This window comes from Bufo bufo, chromosome 11 (assembly GCF_905171765.1).
Source record: "Bufo bufo chromosome 11, aBufBuf1.1, whole genome shotgun sequence".
In the NCBI taxonomy this organism is placed as follows: Eukaryota; Metazoa; Chordata; class Amphibia; order Anura; family Bufonidae; genus Bufo; species Bufo bufo.
Window position 1 is genome coordinate 28,004,157 of NC_053399.1, and position 17,508 is coordinate 28,021,664.

Below are 17,508 nucleotides of genomic sequence, written 5' to 3' on the forward strand. Positions count from 1 at the left end.
GATAAACCTTCCCAGATATTTCCATATAAACATGGTATCCAGATGTGGAAATTATTTATAGGAAACCTCTGGTGGTTAAAAGACTCTGTAAAGCCGAAGAGTAGCATATGAATTAACCGATACAAAAGTAAAAAAAGTTAAATAAAATGTAAAATATTTTCCAGAAAATTGAAACAATGTATCCAGGTTAGAGCCATGTGATTGAACAGTTCAGACCAGCGAATAAGCGGGACTTGCCTCATCTGCATGACTGGTACCAGCGCTGCACAGTAACCACTCCTAGGGTACTGATCAACACATCAGAGCCCGATCCTTAGGGCTAATGCACACGACCGTATGTATTTTGCGGTCTGCAAAACATAAATACAGATGACGTCTGTGCGCATTCCGTATTTTGCGGAATGGAACATCTGGCCCCTAATAGAACAGTCCTATCCTTGTCCGCAATGCGGAGAATAATAGGACATGTTCTATTATTTTTTTCGGAAAAGAGAAATACAGACATATGGAAACAGAATACACACGGAGAAACTTGGGCCCCCCCCCAAAAAAAAAGAATGGACACAGAAAGAAAATATGTTTGTGTGCATGAGCCCTTAATAGAAAATTTAAAGGGTATTCCGGTTGGTTAAAGTTATCCCCTATGCACAGGACCTGTACTCGGCTATCTCTAACTCCCATAGAATTGAATGGAGTGACCACGCGCATGTGCGACTGGCCGCTCTGTTCTTTTCAGGGGGGCTGCAGGGGGTATGGGGCCCCTGTTCTGGTGATCAGTGGGGGTCTCAGCGGTAGGACCCCCACCAATATAATAATTATCCCCCATCCGGTGGATAGGGGATAACTTTAACCATCCAGAATACCCCTTTAAATTATTGTTAAAGGGATTGTCCATCTTTTTGTAACTTTTTTTTTTTTACTTTCACTAGTACTCTTTCATACCCTCACCTGCTCCTCGCTCCGTTCAGCTGTCTTCCAATCCTCATCCTGGAAATTTACGGACTGATGGGGGTCACATGCGCCGTTGCAGCTAATGACCGGTGGTGACGCATCCCCAAGCAGCATATGATCCGGGAAGCCAGAGACATGGACCGGGGAGCAGAGGAGTATGTTTTTTTTTTTTCAACAAGTACAAAGGAGTGCTAGTGAAAGCTAACGTACAAAAATCTGGATAATCCCGTTAAGAATAATTAAAAGGGCATCTGTCACCACATATCAGTTGGTAAAACGACTGCTGTAGGTCTGCGCTTGTCAGCAGAGTCTCATGGTATCTTTGGTACCTCCATGTGTGCCGGCAATCCAGAGAAAAGGGACTTTGTGGTGTGCAAATTACCCCCTAGGTGCAACAAGGGCAGTGCCGTTGCACCTTGCTGCACTTAGATAAGCACAAATTTACAGCGGCTGACCGTTTTATCTACTGGTATGCCGTGACAGATGCCCTTTAATGTCCTATCATGAAATGGTTGTCAAATAGCAGCAAATTATAAGATAGGGTAAGGGTGGGCTGGTTTTAGGGGTGTTAGACCAATGTGGTCTCATTATATAGTGCCCTTTGCCAAATGCTGACCAGTCCTCATAAGCACAAGTAGTCAGGTCACTGCCCCCCGGGGTCTTCAGACTGAAGATACATAGAGAAGCAGCAGATGACTGTGATATTGAATAGGAGACCTGTCCTTGGCCCCTTTAATTTGTACACTTCATCTCTAATGAGGGGGGGGGGGGGTCTTGTTTAGGTAAGTGCTGATATTCAGAGATTCCGGAGCTGCAATCGAAGAGAACTTTTAACCCAAGTCTTGCCATAACTAATATGAACGGCTCGATGATGTATACGGCTGTTTTCATTGAGGCTCCTTCGAGTGTGCAGCCCGAGAATTGATGCCTCAATCCTGATAAATGAACCGTTGTGCTCCATAAAGGAGTTTCTCGCCGCCGCCACTTTACACAGAAATGCATTATGAAAAGGATCTGCTTCCATTTTCCTCTCCATTGATCTCCACGTTGAGGAAAATCCATCAGCTCGTAACGTTCGCGCCTCGCCATCTGTTTGGAGAAAGTAATGGATATTTCACGTTCACAAGCCGATTGCTTAATTGTGGCTGGGAACGTTTTGCAAATTGGCTCATCCCCGATTAATGTAACGGGGGTGCAGACCAACGAATAGACCCTCTAGATGACAGGGCTGTAGGTGATATACTGGAATGGGTATTGTACTAGGAGGGAGATTTATATGACTGTAAACGGTGAGGAAGCTGAAGTGTAAATGGATAATGGCTAGTAAATAGATGATAACCCCTCCCCCCCCTATAAAAGAGTCAAGACCCTCTTAAATCCACTGGTTCTGCAAAGTGCATAAGCATCAACTCCCCGACATATGAGCAGGACCCCAGACCAGGGTACACGCCAACTGTTCTTACTATTTAATGTTGTTCCATGTTATCTTATCTGTTAACGCCTTGTCATGTGCCCAGTATAGCTTTTGTATAGCTCGGTCGGGGTTAACTATCCTGATTCAGGTGTGGGACTTCACTTCACCCCTAGCTCGGTTAGTTGTGTGCCAGTGGAGGAAGTGTGAGAAGCTACATGTGCTCACTCCTCACAGTACCAGGCCTGATTTCCAGAGAATCATCACCTCTCAGCAAGAAAGCCGTTTCTACTCTAATGGTACTCCACGAAAAGAGAAGGTGTAGAATTATCATGGCCGAGCACTGGAGTCAGTCAGTAAGGTATTGGCGGCTTAAGGCTCATAGAGACTTTACTGCAGTGAGGGGGGACATTGCTCAGACACCCTCCACAGTTGGACCCGGTCTATCCCACCGTATCCTAATCCTGTACCTCTCAGCTGGGAATTAGAGCCACCATTGTAAGATTAATATGGCCAGCCATAGATTCTGCAGAGGGAGAAAGAGGGAAGGAGTACTACAGTTCCCATCCTTGCTCAAATCCATACACTGCTATCTGGGAAGATTTTAAGTATGAATTATTTGGATGTACTACAACTCCCATTCTGCACTTTAATTAAAAGAGACATTTATTTTCTACAACTGGCTGGTTACTGACTCCAGCACCTACATCTCCTGCCTTGCACTTTGTACAATCCCATCCACTTTGCTGGTACTGTAAGGGAACCATCAATAGGCCAAAAGGGGATCTCCAAAGTAGACAACTGCTTTTGACTCCACATACACCGTAAATAATATTTTAATGGCGCACACAGTATTCTTTAGGATCCTGCAGCTCTATTACGAGGGTCACTTCCGAGCCCAGGGCAGAAACCACACACTGTCTATGGGAAGAGCCTGTTCTTCACTGCCTGGTCTGGTAAAACATGTGGCTAATCTCACAATGTAACCTGAGGACATCCACATCCCGTGAAAGAGCGTGACTGATGATGTCATGGGATCCTGGTCCGAACTCTGGGCGGCTTAAAAGGGAAAGCTGAAGATTTTGGAAATCAAAAGCAGTTGTCTATAGGTTTTAATGGAGTTGCTCACTCCTGGAAATAATCACTCCCCCCCTCATTTCTATACAGGACGTAACACCCTAATGTACATTCAAACCATATAGAATAAGGCAGAGGAGTCAATGCTCTGAACCCCCAGAATTCTGCATTCAGGTTGATGCACATCAGTTTTAAATAGGGTAATACCCTAGTAGGGAACTCTAGCCAGGTTTCCCCTATTACTGCAAGATTGGAGAGCCCATCGCTTTCTAAAGGAAAAAGTTCTGCTGGTTTCCAGAGCACAATTAGCAACCATGGGACCCCATAGCAAAAATTGGGATAGGGTCCAATTCAACCATGACCATATACAACAAAAGGTTCGGAACATGAAAAATGTATGATGATTTTGGTACACAGTAATGTCACACTACAGGGATAATGCACACAGTCATGTAACCACACAGGGATAACACAGAGACGTCACCATACAGGGGTAGTGCGCACACATACACACGTCATACTACAAGGATAATGCACACAGTGATGTCACCATACAGGGATAACCAGAGACGTCATCATACATGGGTAATACACACACTACCAGGATAATGCACATAGTGATTTCACAATGCAGGGATAATGTGAAAAGTGAAGCCATAGTACAGGAATAATGCACATAGTGATGTAATAGTACAGGAATAATGCACACAGTGATGTCACAGCACAGGAATAATGCACACAGTGATGTCACAATACAGGAATAATGCACACAGTGATGTCACAGCACAGGAATAATGCACACAGTGATGTCACAGCACAGGAATAATGCACACAGTGATGTCACAATACAGGAATAATGCACACAGTGATGTCACAGCACAGGAATAATGCACACAGTGATGTCACAGCACAGGAATAATGCACACAGTGAGGTCACAGCACAGGGATCATCTATACTGCGATATGTCGTCACTACACATCTACGGTGTGACAGCAAAGGAAAACCGATGATGTCACACGCTGGTATAATGAACACATGATGGCACAACATTGAAACAGTGCAAAAAGTAATGCTGCAGAGAAGAGATTGGCGGGGGTCTGACTCCTGGGACTTCTGACGATCAGCTGTTAGAAGAGGCAGCTCCGGTGAGTGCTGCGGTCTCTTCACAGCGCCATCCATTGTATAATGGTTGTGCTTGGTATGGCAGCTCAGCACCATTCACTTGAATAGGACCGAGCTATGCGTAGGTCAAATAACTGATGAACGTGACATCACATGGCCTAGGAAGAGGCTTAAAGGGGTTATCCCATGACTAATGTAAAAAATCAGACATCATATAGTACATGGCAACTTCTGTCTAATAAAGCTAGAACCATCCCTGTACCTCACATGGATCCAGAGATCTCCCCATTCATTGCTCTGCTAGATTTATATCAAGCTGACAGCTCAAGGGGAGTGTCTTTTCTGCTGCAGCTAAAGGGGAGTGTCCATGCTCTCCCTATCACAGCTCAAGGGGAGTGTCTTTTCTGCTGCAGCTAAAGGGGAGTGTCCATGCTCTCCCTATCACAGCTCAAGGGGAGTGTCTTTTCTGCTGCAGCTCAGGGGGCGTGTCTGTGCTCTGCCTATCACAGCTCAAGGGGAGTGTCTTTTCTGCTGCAGCTCAGGGGGCGTGTCCGTGCTCTGCCTATCACAGCTCAGGAGGCAGCTCAGAAGGATGAAACTGAGCATGTGCGACCATCTTTGTGAGCAGGTCAAAGAAATAAGGAAAAGAACAAACAGCAGGTGGCGCTATACAGATACATTTTATTGAATATCTCAGTGCTTATAATTCATTTTTAATTCCATACAATTACAAAAGTATTCAGATCCAGGTGCTGGTTTGAAAACTGTAGAATATTTTTCGTGGGACAACCCCTTTAAATACTCACGGAGCACCGAGGCCTCTTCATACAGCTAATTGGTGGGGTTCCCGGTACCCCCGCTGAGGATAGACCATCAATATTAAATTCCCAGAAAACCCCTTTAAGGTTGTCTATTTTTCAAAACTTTTTAAGCACCCAGGGCCCCTCTAGCTCATGTTGCTGATCAAACTGAAAAGGGGTGAAGGCCAGGTCCTCCTGCAGCTGTTACATTACGCACTTGCCACACTTCTCAAAAAATTCATTAACTCAGTAGAAAAATATATAGGGCCCATGGCGAACATGTCTCGAGGGACCTTTTTGGCTTACAAAATCAAGGCGGCAAGTACATGTCTGTTCCCCAAGAACCGCTTTTGGTCTGCCGCTGTCCTGTCAATCATCTGGTTGTAGTTTACATCACTGTAAAGAGACGGATTCATCAGGAACCCATGGCGGGGAGCTGCAGACATTCACCAGCATAATAATCCCAGGCACAGCAGTCAGCCCCCGCCATCATCAACTCCCTAAATATGTTCCTCGCTAATTAGACAACTGGAAAAGCAGAAGATAAAACAAACAACATGAAAAGACCAAAGTATGACAAATCTCTAGAACATTTTGTACAAAGTTTGACCAAATGTTTAAAATAGAGCAAAACCTCTGCCGCCCCCTCCAAATGATTGGCAGCCATCAGTTTGCCATCTCCTCCTTCTTAGGCCTCTTTCAGACGGGCGTCCCGGATTTGCTCCGGATGCGTCCCGGGTGCATTGCGAGCGTGCACACAATTCATTGCGTTGTTCAGTTTTTATCGCGTTTTGCATGCGCGTGATAAAAAAACTGAATGTGGTACTCAGACCCGAACTTCAGTGATGTGTTGTGTAGATGTTATTATTTCACCTTATAACATGGTTAGAAGGGAAAATAATAGCATTCTTAATACAGAATGCAAAGTAAAATGTTGCTTGAGGGGTTAAAAAAATAAAATAAAAACATAACTCACCTCATCCACTTGATCACGCAGCCGGCATCGTCTTCTTTCTTCTTCTTTGAGGACCTGCAAAAGGACCTTTGATGACATAATCGCGTTCGCCACGTCAGCGCAGGTCCTGCTGAATGAAGATAGTAGATCCTTTTATCTTCATTCAGCAGGACCTGCGCTGACGTCACCATGCTAATGCAGGTCTATTTGCAAGTCCTCAAAGAAGAAGAAAGAAGACTTGCTGTCCGCATCTTTTGCGGCCCCATTAAAAGTAAATGGGTCCGCATCCGAGCCGCAAAAACTGCGGCTCGGATGCGGACCAAAACAACGGTCGTGTGCAAGAGGGCTAAATATGCAGCAAAATCCCTTACATAGCTTCCAGCACCAATTCTAAATGTAAGACAGCTTCCTTGCTACTTACATTTAGACCATTTTTACACCTAAAACAGGCGCAGAAAATGATGAATGAGACGGGCCTGCCGGTCCGTCCCCTTCCCCGCCACCAGGTGCGAGTTGGAAAAAGTCTCAGATTGCGGCGCAATGTGTGCCAGAAATGCGCCTAATATAGGCGTAGTTCTCGATAATAAATGTTTGCAATGTTAATGCTATGTACTTGACACTCATGGTCAGAGTTAACTATCCTGGCCCAGTCCTCTCCGGAGGTTAAGGTTTGGGCTGGCACCACCCCTAGTTCCAGATGATTCCAATCAGTAAAGCTGTAGAAAGGGAGGAGATAGGGAGCAGTCTCCATGTGCTCCTCTTCTACAGACTGCAGCCTTCGGCACCTCCATGTGCGCGAGGAGATGTAAGAGAGGAAGATCTGAAGGAGGATTTGCATGGCTACAGTGTGAGAGTCAGCAAGGTAACCAAGCTTAAAGTATTTCAGACCCTGCTGCTGCAAAGGGGAAACAAGTTAAGACACCCTATGCACCCAGAATACTGGACACTACAGCCACAGTTGCCAGATTGCAGTTGCTAGCCAGAGATCCCAGTAACAGAGTTTAGCAACAGAAGGAGTAACCAGGGGGCCACAGCTGCATCAAACTGCCTAGCTCATGCTTGGACATCTGGGAGAACGTTGCACTGTGTAGAGATTTGCTGGATGTACTTCAACTTCTGCCCCGCACACAGTAAAGAGAGACTTTTGTTAAGTTCAATTTGGCCTAGTCTCCGACTCCCTTAAGCTACATGCTGGCCTTTGCATTTCCATCACGTTCCCTGCCTTGCATCCACATGGACATTTAACACCCAAGGCAAACCCAAAATACCATCAGGGAGTCTAGGCTACTGGGAGTGCACTAAAAGGAACAAATGATGCCCCTCTTTCACTAGACAGACCCCTGGGAGCGATGGCCTGAGGGAGTACACTGACACATCATGACCAGGGCCAATACCACTCCCATCCTCTGCTTCAGCTCCTCAGGGGCTCGCTGTACTAATTCAAGAATGGGATTCCACCGTGAATGGAAAGGGATGTTACACATGAAGAGCCAGAGCAGGTCCCATAGCAGTGAATAGTGAAAGCTGCAGCTTTCCATTCACTGAGGGGCACCATTCTTGAGACAGGAGGCGAGAACCACACCTATCGGATATTTACGCCATATCCTATCGAGAGGCAATAAATTTCAGATGGGACAACCTCTTTAAGGTCAATTATGAATCAAGCCACATGCAACAGACCCTAGTGCTAGGCTCCAAAGTCAAAACTAAATGGGGTTGTCTTCTGCTTGATCTTTGGGACCCATCATGGTGTCATCGTCTGGGCTCACCAGAACATCTGTTACCTTGAGTTCAACCAGATAAGCCAACCAGGACTTCAATGTTGCAAGACCTTCTTTATTAACCATGGCAAGTTTAGCAGGTTCTTTAAAATTTGGTGGCCTATCCATCAACACAACTCATGGCACCATGGCCATTCAGTATCCCTCCACTGTTTTCCAGACACAGCTCTGTAGTTTTTGTAGCGGCTGCACCTGGTATTGTAGTTTACTACAACGTCAACCTGTTCAAATACTATTGATCTGCATGGACATTGCTAAAAGTATGGAGTTGTGGCTGTTAAACCACAATGGCACTTGCCAGAACACTACAGGCCCTTCAAACAGCAGGGGTGCCGAGATTTGGACCTCCCCTGATCGAATTGTGAAAACCTCTTTAGAGGAGGGTGACAATAATGACTATTTAGCACCAGAATACTACTAATACTCCGGGCATACAAATGCATTTTTTGTCCATGTTAGTCATGTGCAATCACCAAACCTGGTTGTCCATTATAATAAAAAAACTCACATTATAACATGATTCTCAAGTTTATGAGAAATTAAACCGCCAATTTCCCTACTGGACTAGGAAATACAACCCTAACAGCATGACTAATAGGTTTAAAGGGACAACGCCAGATCTTATTCCAGAGAAACCTCTAGAAAGTTTTTTGAATTTCAAGGAAATCGTAAATTGAACCAAAGAACGCAGCTTGTTCTGTATCCTCACCCAGATTAACAACCACAAAAATCTGAGGTCTGGCCACTAAATATCTTCACTTACTGTAATGTGAAACTAATCCGCTTATAAAGGTTGTTACAGTATAAACGTGCAAAGGTAGTCATCTCCTTTAGGCAAGTATTAAGTTTGCAAAAGGGCACATTTTTGTACCCATATTGACTGTATTAGGGAATAAAAGGGCACCTATCAGCAGATTTGCACCTATGACACTGGCTGACCTGTTATATGTGTGCTCGGCAGCTGAAGGCATCTGTGTTGGTTCCATGTTCATATGTGTCCGCATTTCTGAGAAAAATGATGTTTTAATATATGCAAATGAGCCTTTAGGAGCAATGGGGCTGTTGCCTTTGCACCTAGAGGCTCTGCTCTCTTGGCAACTGCTGCGCCTTCTCCACTTTGATTGACAGGACCAGGCATCATAACATCTGGCCCTGTCAATCAAAGTGGAGAGGGCGCGTTAATTACACCTAGAGGCTCTGCTCTCTCTGCAACAGCAATGCCCCCATTGCTCCTAGAGACTCATTTGCATATATTAAAACGTAATTTTTCTCAGCAACGTGGGCATCTATAAACATGGGACCAACACAGATGTCTTCAGCTGCCAAGCGCACATGTAACAGGTCAGCCAGTGTCATAGGTACAAATCTGCAGACAGCTGCCCTTTAAATTCCAGCACAACTGCCAGTCAATTGATCCTGACTAACCGCGTCACAGGGATTTCAGGCCTCAGAATAAGGCTTTACTTGTATTGACTACAACAATAAATCCCAAGATGCTGACCTCCTGTAGCAAAATATCACAAAAAAGTTTGGTTGCTAATTTTTAATCAAAGAGCATCTGTCAGAATGATCACTCCTATAAAACCAGGTATATTGCCTGGTAGGATTGATCACGCTATTAATATTAATATATGCGATATATTAATATTTATATTTATAAAGAGTAGCTATTTGGGGCACCAAGGGTCTATACATAGCGCTGGGAGCACCACTGGCGCAACACTCCCTGGGCTCTCTGTGCTCCCCCATCCTCTTTGATTTGAAGGGCTACACCTTTTGTCTATGTTCTCGCACCACGCTGAGGTTCAGTGACTATGGTCTAGTAGTCCTTTGTTTTTTTTTCAATTTGGGCATATTTGTTGCTTTTTTTTTTTTTTATGCAGCATGTTACAGCACTATGAGAGTACAGCTCCGTACAGTAGACCCGCGGTTGAGCAGGAGCACACAGCCTCATAAGTCATTATGATCCTATGAGTTCATAAGTTCGGTTCGAGAAATGCTTTCATCACACGAAGCCCATCTTCCAGACAAAACATGCTCCTCTGAAACTGGCCATTAGCTAGATGTCAAGCCGATCAGGCATCTTCCAATTTGACTACCAATTTAACCAGTATCGGGAGGCAACAACTGGAAACTCTTTATCTTACTAGCAACGTCATGAATGATGATCACATCTTACATCGCCTTTATGTACAATACTTCTCTATGTATGAAAATAAGCATATAATTCCATATTCTGCACTCGTGCCATGTCGTACTGCGGCGTAGAAACCAGAGTAGGAGGAAAAAGTTGAACTTTTAGGAGAAAGTCAACAGAAAACAATATTCGTAAAATGAATGAGAAATTAATTATACGGTGATTAACACCATGACGGTGCTCTCACCCACGCTGCTTATTATGCTTTGTGACCCGGGTGTCGTGTGTCATTACAAGAACAAAAATATGCTTGGCCGGGTTTTGAATGACCGTCATACAGACAAGCACTTATTCATCTTTCTGAAGACCAGCGGCAAAGAGGGAAAAGAAAAGTAAGACTATGCATACGTGATTCTAAAAGTATGTCTGTCTCCGAATGTAAAGGACATCTCTATGCAACTAATGAGTCCTCCCTCTTGCCACTCTTTGTCTCTGTGGTATTTCCCTTGGCTGGAGCAACAGTTTGTTCTCTAGAACGGATTACCCATAGTCAGCCATTTGAAAATCTCTGGAGAAATGTTTTTGGTCATCCAGTCACCCATCCAAATGAGTATTGCTCTTCAGGGTTAAAGTGATCCTTCATAGTATCAGAGGATCCTTGGTGATCCCAAATTATAAGAGAATGATGTGCCCCAAAGGTCAAGCAGAAGACAACCCCATTTAGCGCAGATATAGAGCCCATCACTGCTATGGACAATAATTATGACTCTATGATAATATGACCTGCAAGTACAAAGGTAACCCCACAACTTAGGTCCTAAAAGTAATGTCTTATGGTGAGGCCAAGGTCATGCCACTTGTCACATAGTCAGACCCTTATAACAAATTGGTGGTACATAAGAAGGTGGCACTTAGCTTATGTATTCCAAATAGCAAGCCCTGAGAAAGGTCCAACTTGACAAATGTCTTTACCTGTGAATGATTATGGACCACTACTATGGACTACTATAACCTAGAGGTTAGTATAAGGGGCCATGACTAGTGCACATGTGACAACTCAACTCTATGGATAGCATGTCATCAAGCAGAAATGTAACCAGATGTGGTGGGACCAGGGATACTGAAAATTATTATTTTTTTAGTCCATGTTAAAGGCACATGTGCAAGAAATCAAAAATACAGAACTGCACCTATGATTCAATAGGAAGGCAATGATAAGGCAGAAAACAATAAGTGCAGTTTCCATAAAGACCAAGCTGACGGCCACGGTAGGTGGCAATGACAATTCTGGTTGGCTTGGAGTCCTCTGCTCTGGACTACCCTATTAGATATAGGAAAGACACACTTCAATTGGTTGACTAAAATGATTTATCTGAACTATGTAGCCCCATTTTATGACAAGAACAGGGTTTTCAGAAGTTCTTGACCTAAGAAGCCAATGAAGGTATAACTGTAAGATAAGGACCTCAAACACAAATGGGTCCTTTAAAGATGGACGTGCATGCAATATGAATACGGGGGAAGGGATTGAGCCGTTGAAATCTAACGGCCCAATCCTCTGCTGTCAGGGAGAGAGTCAGGAGGCTTACATATACATTAGACGATTGGCTGATCCCATGAAAATTGGCGGGTCCAGATGACATTAATGTAATGTGAATAGCCAACTTAAATGGGGTTTCCAGACTCCTGATATTGATGACCTATCCTCAGAATAGATCATCAATATCCGATCAGTAGGGTACGACACCCAGCACCCTCACCGATCCAGCCCCCGATGCTGGAACTAGCCCTTTGAATGAAGCACAGCTCCATTCAAAGTATAATGGCCGTGCTGGGTTACTGCAGCTCAGCATCCATTGACGTGAATGAGAGCTGAGCTGCAGTCATCCAACAAGAGTTACAGTGCTGGAGGCTGCAGGGAACAGCTGATCGGTGGAGGTACAGGGTGTAAAACCCTCACCATTTCAGATATTAATGACCTATCCTGAGGATAAGTCATCAATATAAAAGAGCCTGGAAAACCCCTTTAATAAATGTTAGCCACTAATATTTTATGCATAGAAATGCTGTATGGTAGGACACATGGCTCTGCCATGCATTGAGAACCTATGTGGTGGCACCCAAAGATCCTATGGCTCTGTACTATGGAGCTGTAGGCAACCCATGTGCCTCCACGCAGCAGCATATTCCAGAGATATTCACGCCTAGAAGCAATTCTTCTAGCAGAAACTATTTGGTAATATGGTATCCAATGGAAAATGGCACAAAAAGTGGAGGAATAGGCAGTTACATCGTAGGCTTGGAGCTGGAATACATCCATTTGCATGAGACCTGAGGAGAGGACAAAGGCGTGGTGTTATTTTAGAAGTAGTCGAGCCCCAGCCAGGAGGTGGACAGCATTCTCCTACAGTAGCACATTTCACCACCCCCTCTATATGATGGAAAAGTTAATGATATATTAAGGGAAACTACATAGGAAGGAAGGAGGGGGAATACGGCTGAATGGGACATTATTTTTCTTTTAACACTGGTCAAGAGATGCATGAAAGGAGGTTACAGAGTTCAGAGTCAGGTCTTGGTTACAAAGGCGCTCATTGCTGCTTTATGTAACCTAAAAGTACAGTATTTGGAATATTTTTTAAATTAACAATTCAGCTTTTTAGCTGAATACTTATGTACAGGGTTTGTCTGCGGCTGTAATGATGCCAAAAGCCTCCAGCATGGACAGGACATTCTATATGAAGGGGTTCTCCAGGACTTCTCAAGATAATCAATATCAGACAGGTGAGGATCTGACACTGGGCAGCCCCACAGGTCAGCTGTTTCGGGCACCCTAAAATATACAGTGTACAATGCTGGAAGTAGAAGGCTCCATCCACTGTGTAGTGGTCATACTGGAGTACTGAAAAGTCTATGGAGCCTTCCATTTCCACTCCGTACAATTTATAGTTTCCACCAGGGGCTTCCTGAAACAGCTGATCCATGGGGGGTGTCGGATCTCACCAATCTGATATTGATAATGTATCCTGAGGATAGGTCATCAATATCAAAGACCTGGAAAACACCTTCATTGTACTCGCCTTGGTCTCTGCATGGTCAATTTCCAGTTGTGTGCCAGCAGGTGAGATTTGTGCACATATAGGGACAGTTTATTGTGGCTTTAGGAAGATTATTATTTTTCAAATTTTTTATTTTTTTTTAAAACAGTTTAACTTTTTTTTTAAACTAAGGGACTAGACCATGCAATTGCTTGATGCTTCTGTATGGCAGCATGTAATGTCAGTGTTAGAGCCCCCGTTCACATTAGTGTTTGTCAGGGGAGTGAAGGATTGGGTGACCTGAATTTTTTCACGTGATCTTTTTGTGTCTGGCAGCAGATATTCTCCTTTCTCCCCACAGACGACACTTACGCTCCTGGCTGAACCGAAAGTGTATGTGTACGGGGGGAGTCAGGAGAGAGAACTAGCCCCCATCTTTGATAGTCCCACGGAGTTGAATGGAGGGCATCACAAATGTCTGACTTCTGCACCATTTAGGAGGGGGAAAAGCGGGGCATCTCTCACGTGATCGGTGGACCCTTGCAGATCAGACAATTATTCTCTAGCCTGTGGATAGCAGACAAATGCTTGTCATGGGACAACCCGATTTAAAGGGGTTGTCCACTTTGATAGAAAGGTTCCTTTTCGACAAGCTGATCACAATGTACAAGGCCGCTGTGCCCACCAGCAATCCGTTGTATTCTGTGGGGGAATTTCAAAAACAAGTGTTAAATACCCCTGTAGCGCCAGCACAGGGGAAATGAGGTAATACACTGGGGACAGAACCCTAAAAAAAGTTTCAAAACTTTGCGCAAGCGTGGCATGCGCCAAACTTTGTGACTTTTTGATGGACGTTTTCTTGCGTAAAAGGGGTTGATAAATGTCCTTAATTTCGTGTCAAGCTGGCCATACACTAGAAATATCAGAAGGCTGCTTTCTGAATGACCATCCGAAAGCTCTAGGGTATGGACAGCTTAGAGGGGATATCTTAAGAGATGCCATCAATGTCTCGCTGGCTTACGACCGATGTGACCCCTTTCTGATAAGAACAATAAAATGGCAGCTGCACAAAAGCACCGTACCTCGCGGAGCTGAGGGGAGACACATCATTTAGACCTGGTGACATATTCTATTGATACAGCACCCATACCTATCCAGAGACGAGACATTTAAAAGGGGTTTTCCGGGATTTTCAGGATAGGTCATCAATATGAGATCAGCAGGGGTCTGACTCCCGGCCCCCTGCTGATCAGCTCTATGAAGACGCTGCGGCACTCAGTGGGCGTTTAGGCCTCTTTCTAGGCCAAGTGACATCACGTTCATTGGTCACATGGCGTTGGCGCAGCTCAGTCCCATTTAAGTAAATGGGGCTGAGCTGTGATACCAAGCAAAGTGTGAGGAGGCCGTGGAGCTCACCCTCAGTAAGGGGTGCTGAGAATTGGACCCTGCCGGTCTCCTATTAATGACCTATCCCGAGGATGAGACCTCACGCACACGGGCCATTGCTCGGCCGTTCCATGCATTGGGGACATCAATTTGCGGTCCCCAATGCACGGGCAACATCCGTGTGAGGATTTCGCAGACGGATCCAGACCCATTCAACTTCAATGGGTCTGTGGTCTGTCCGCACAACAAAAAAAATGCAACAAGTTCTATTTTTTAGCGGCATTGAGAGAAACCCCACAGAAGCGCTCCGTAATGCTTCCGTAGCATTTCGTGCCTCCGTTCCGCACCGCACCTTCTGGATCCGTTATTTGGGGTGCACACGGCTGGTGCCTGCATATTGCGGACCCGCTGTTTGCGGGCCACAATACGAGCATGGCCGTGTGCCTGTGGCCTAAGAGATTAAATATGAAAATCCTAGAAAACCCTTTTAAGCCTCTAGGCGCGATGGTAGCTTTCAGTGCTTCCTGTAAAGATAAAATGGGCACGGGTGATCGTTAACTTGGGTTACATTAAAGCGCAAAAAAATAAAAATAACAAAAGCAAAACAAAAAACCCAAAAACAAACAAAAAAGCAAATACAAAAACACAAAAAAAGAAACCCCCAAACACACTGTTGTCCGCGGCAAGTATAATAAATTGAACATAAAGTTACCACATATGTATGGATGCCGACATAAGATGCCGCTACATTGCCCTCAAATACTCATGCATAGAATAGGAGTCATATTTAAGAAGGAAATAGTTAATGAAGCTACGCAGAGCGCCCCCTTACCTGCATAGTGATCGAACACAGTGGGCACATACTGCTCCGGGAAGGCATCATTGGCATAACTCATCACCAGACAAGTCTTCCCGACCGCGCCGTCGCCAACCACCACACACTTCAGCATCCTCTTCATGCTGTTCGTGATGCCAGAGCCGCTGCCGTCACTTTCGTCTCTCTTATCCATGCCTGGCCGACTGCAAACTCCTTTCAGCAACTAGAGAACAGTTCTGGGATACAAATTCCTTTTTCTCTCTTTTTTTTTATTTCTACTGTCCCCCCGAGAAGCTGGAAATCATAACGCGCCCCTCATTCCGCTGCAGCGTCCTCCGGCGATCATACTTTGCTACTTGGTTTGCCTGCAGGGTCGGTATTTTGCATGCAAGTGTCTGAGCCTCTCATTGCTCCAATTCACAGACTTCCCAGACTTTCCCTCATCCTGACACAACACAAGCTCAGTGTTTGTGCATCGCAGGAGGGGGAATTAGTCGTGTGGACGTCACTTGTCCCTCCAGTAGGCTGACCACAGAAATCAGAGCTCGCTGCTAATCCTTTTCCCAGCCTCCACTCTTTTCCAGTATCTACTATAGAAGGGAGGGCTTGGAGGATGGAGATTTTTTTTATTTTTTTTCTCCATAATCTTGCATTTTGGACTTGCTCGGTGTCAGGAAATCATGAGTTTCCTGCTGAATTCCATATTAGGATCAATGGGCTGGAGAACAGTGAAGAACAATGGGAGCTCTGTGTGTGTTTGAACTGTACAGGAACTTTGCCAACGCTGAGAGTTACAATAACACTAGAGGTCCCACTGCAGGCTCTACACTTCCTTCTTCTCCTGGCTGGAGAGAGGCGGATGATGTCACTGCTGTGCTGTAATCAAACTATTACACTGACGGGAGAGCAGAACCAGTTCTCATTAACTGCTTTGCTTCCAGCCATCATGTTAATGTACAGTAGACCTCCCAAGTGTTTCTCTTTTTGAGGGACAGTCCCTATTTTGGACCCAAGTCTCTCTGTCCTACTTTTCTCCTTAAATGTCCCTCATTTTGACCTGAGGTATAGATTTGCATTGTTACATTTACAATATTGATCAAGAAGGTGTCTGGTTCCTATTTGTATATTTGACCCCACCTTGTATTTCATTATTTGGAATATTTCGAAATTTCTATATTCAGATAATTTTAGCGCTAGGAAAACATGTGTAAATATGCAGGAAAAATGAACTTTCATACAATGAACCATAAGTGTTCCTCTTTGACGGTCCAAAAAGTTAAGAGGTATGGTACAGTAACTACTTCCTGTTATGAGCTACCTCACCCAACGCAGTGGTCTCTTGCAAAACTACGACTCTCAGCATTCCCTGACAGTCTTCACTGGTAGCTGTTTTTTGTACAACAGCTGCAGAGCCACCCGTTGGAGATCCTCCACATTCTGCATTAGGTTTATTATAATCAATACTTGCTAACTTTTACAACGCGCCGCCAGAATTTTTTTTTCAGCACTTATGGAATAGCCTGCCCTTATATTGAAGCAACCCCCACCCGTTTACTACCTCTCTTTGTGTATTTGGATGCCAGGATAACATCTGATGAGGCCACTCATAAGTAGGGCAGCTCTCTAGGAGATGCCTGGTAGGCTTTCCCAACACCCAGGAGATTTTCCAACTCCTCCGGGAGTCTCCAGATATTCCAATCATCAATGATCGTGTGGTAGTGATCAGAAGATAGAGTAGGGGAGTAAAGATGGGTATTTCGGTTTGTCTTAGGTTCTCTAATTCGCCCAAAATGAATCAAAATAATTTGGGTTTGTTAAAATTTGAAACTTTTTGGGCAATTTAGGACAAATTTTGTGTAGGTGTAATCAATTCACTCATCCTTATTGGGGAACAAATGGACTGTGATGTAGATAGGGTATCGGTTTAGTTCATGGTCCTAGAATTGTATCTGAATACCCTGGCCAAGGCAAAGAAGATTGTTGCCATACCCCTCCATCCCGCGCTATGTCCCTACATATTATACCCCCTTAA

At 44.6% G+C, this 17,508-nt stretch overlaps 1 protein-coding gene across 1 annotated transcript in view; it reads right to left on the bottom strand.

Moving 5' to 3' along the window:
- The window catches only part of RHOJ (ras homolog family member J), a 50,394-nt gene extending 34,333 nt beyond the window's left edge, over window positions 1-16,061 (bottom strand). The window contains exon 1 of the mRNA XM_040412076.1: window positions 15,492-16,061. Within this exon, the coding sequence (XP_040268010.1) occupies window positions 15,492-15,669 (178 nt within the window). The 5' untranslated portion in view covers window positions 15,670-16,061. The remainder of the gene's footprint in view (window positions 1-15,491) is intronic.
- Between the last annotated feature and the right edge of the window lie 1,447 nt (window positions 16,062-17,508).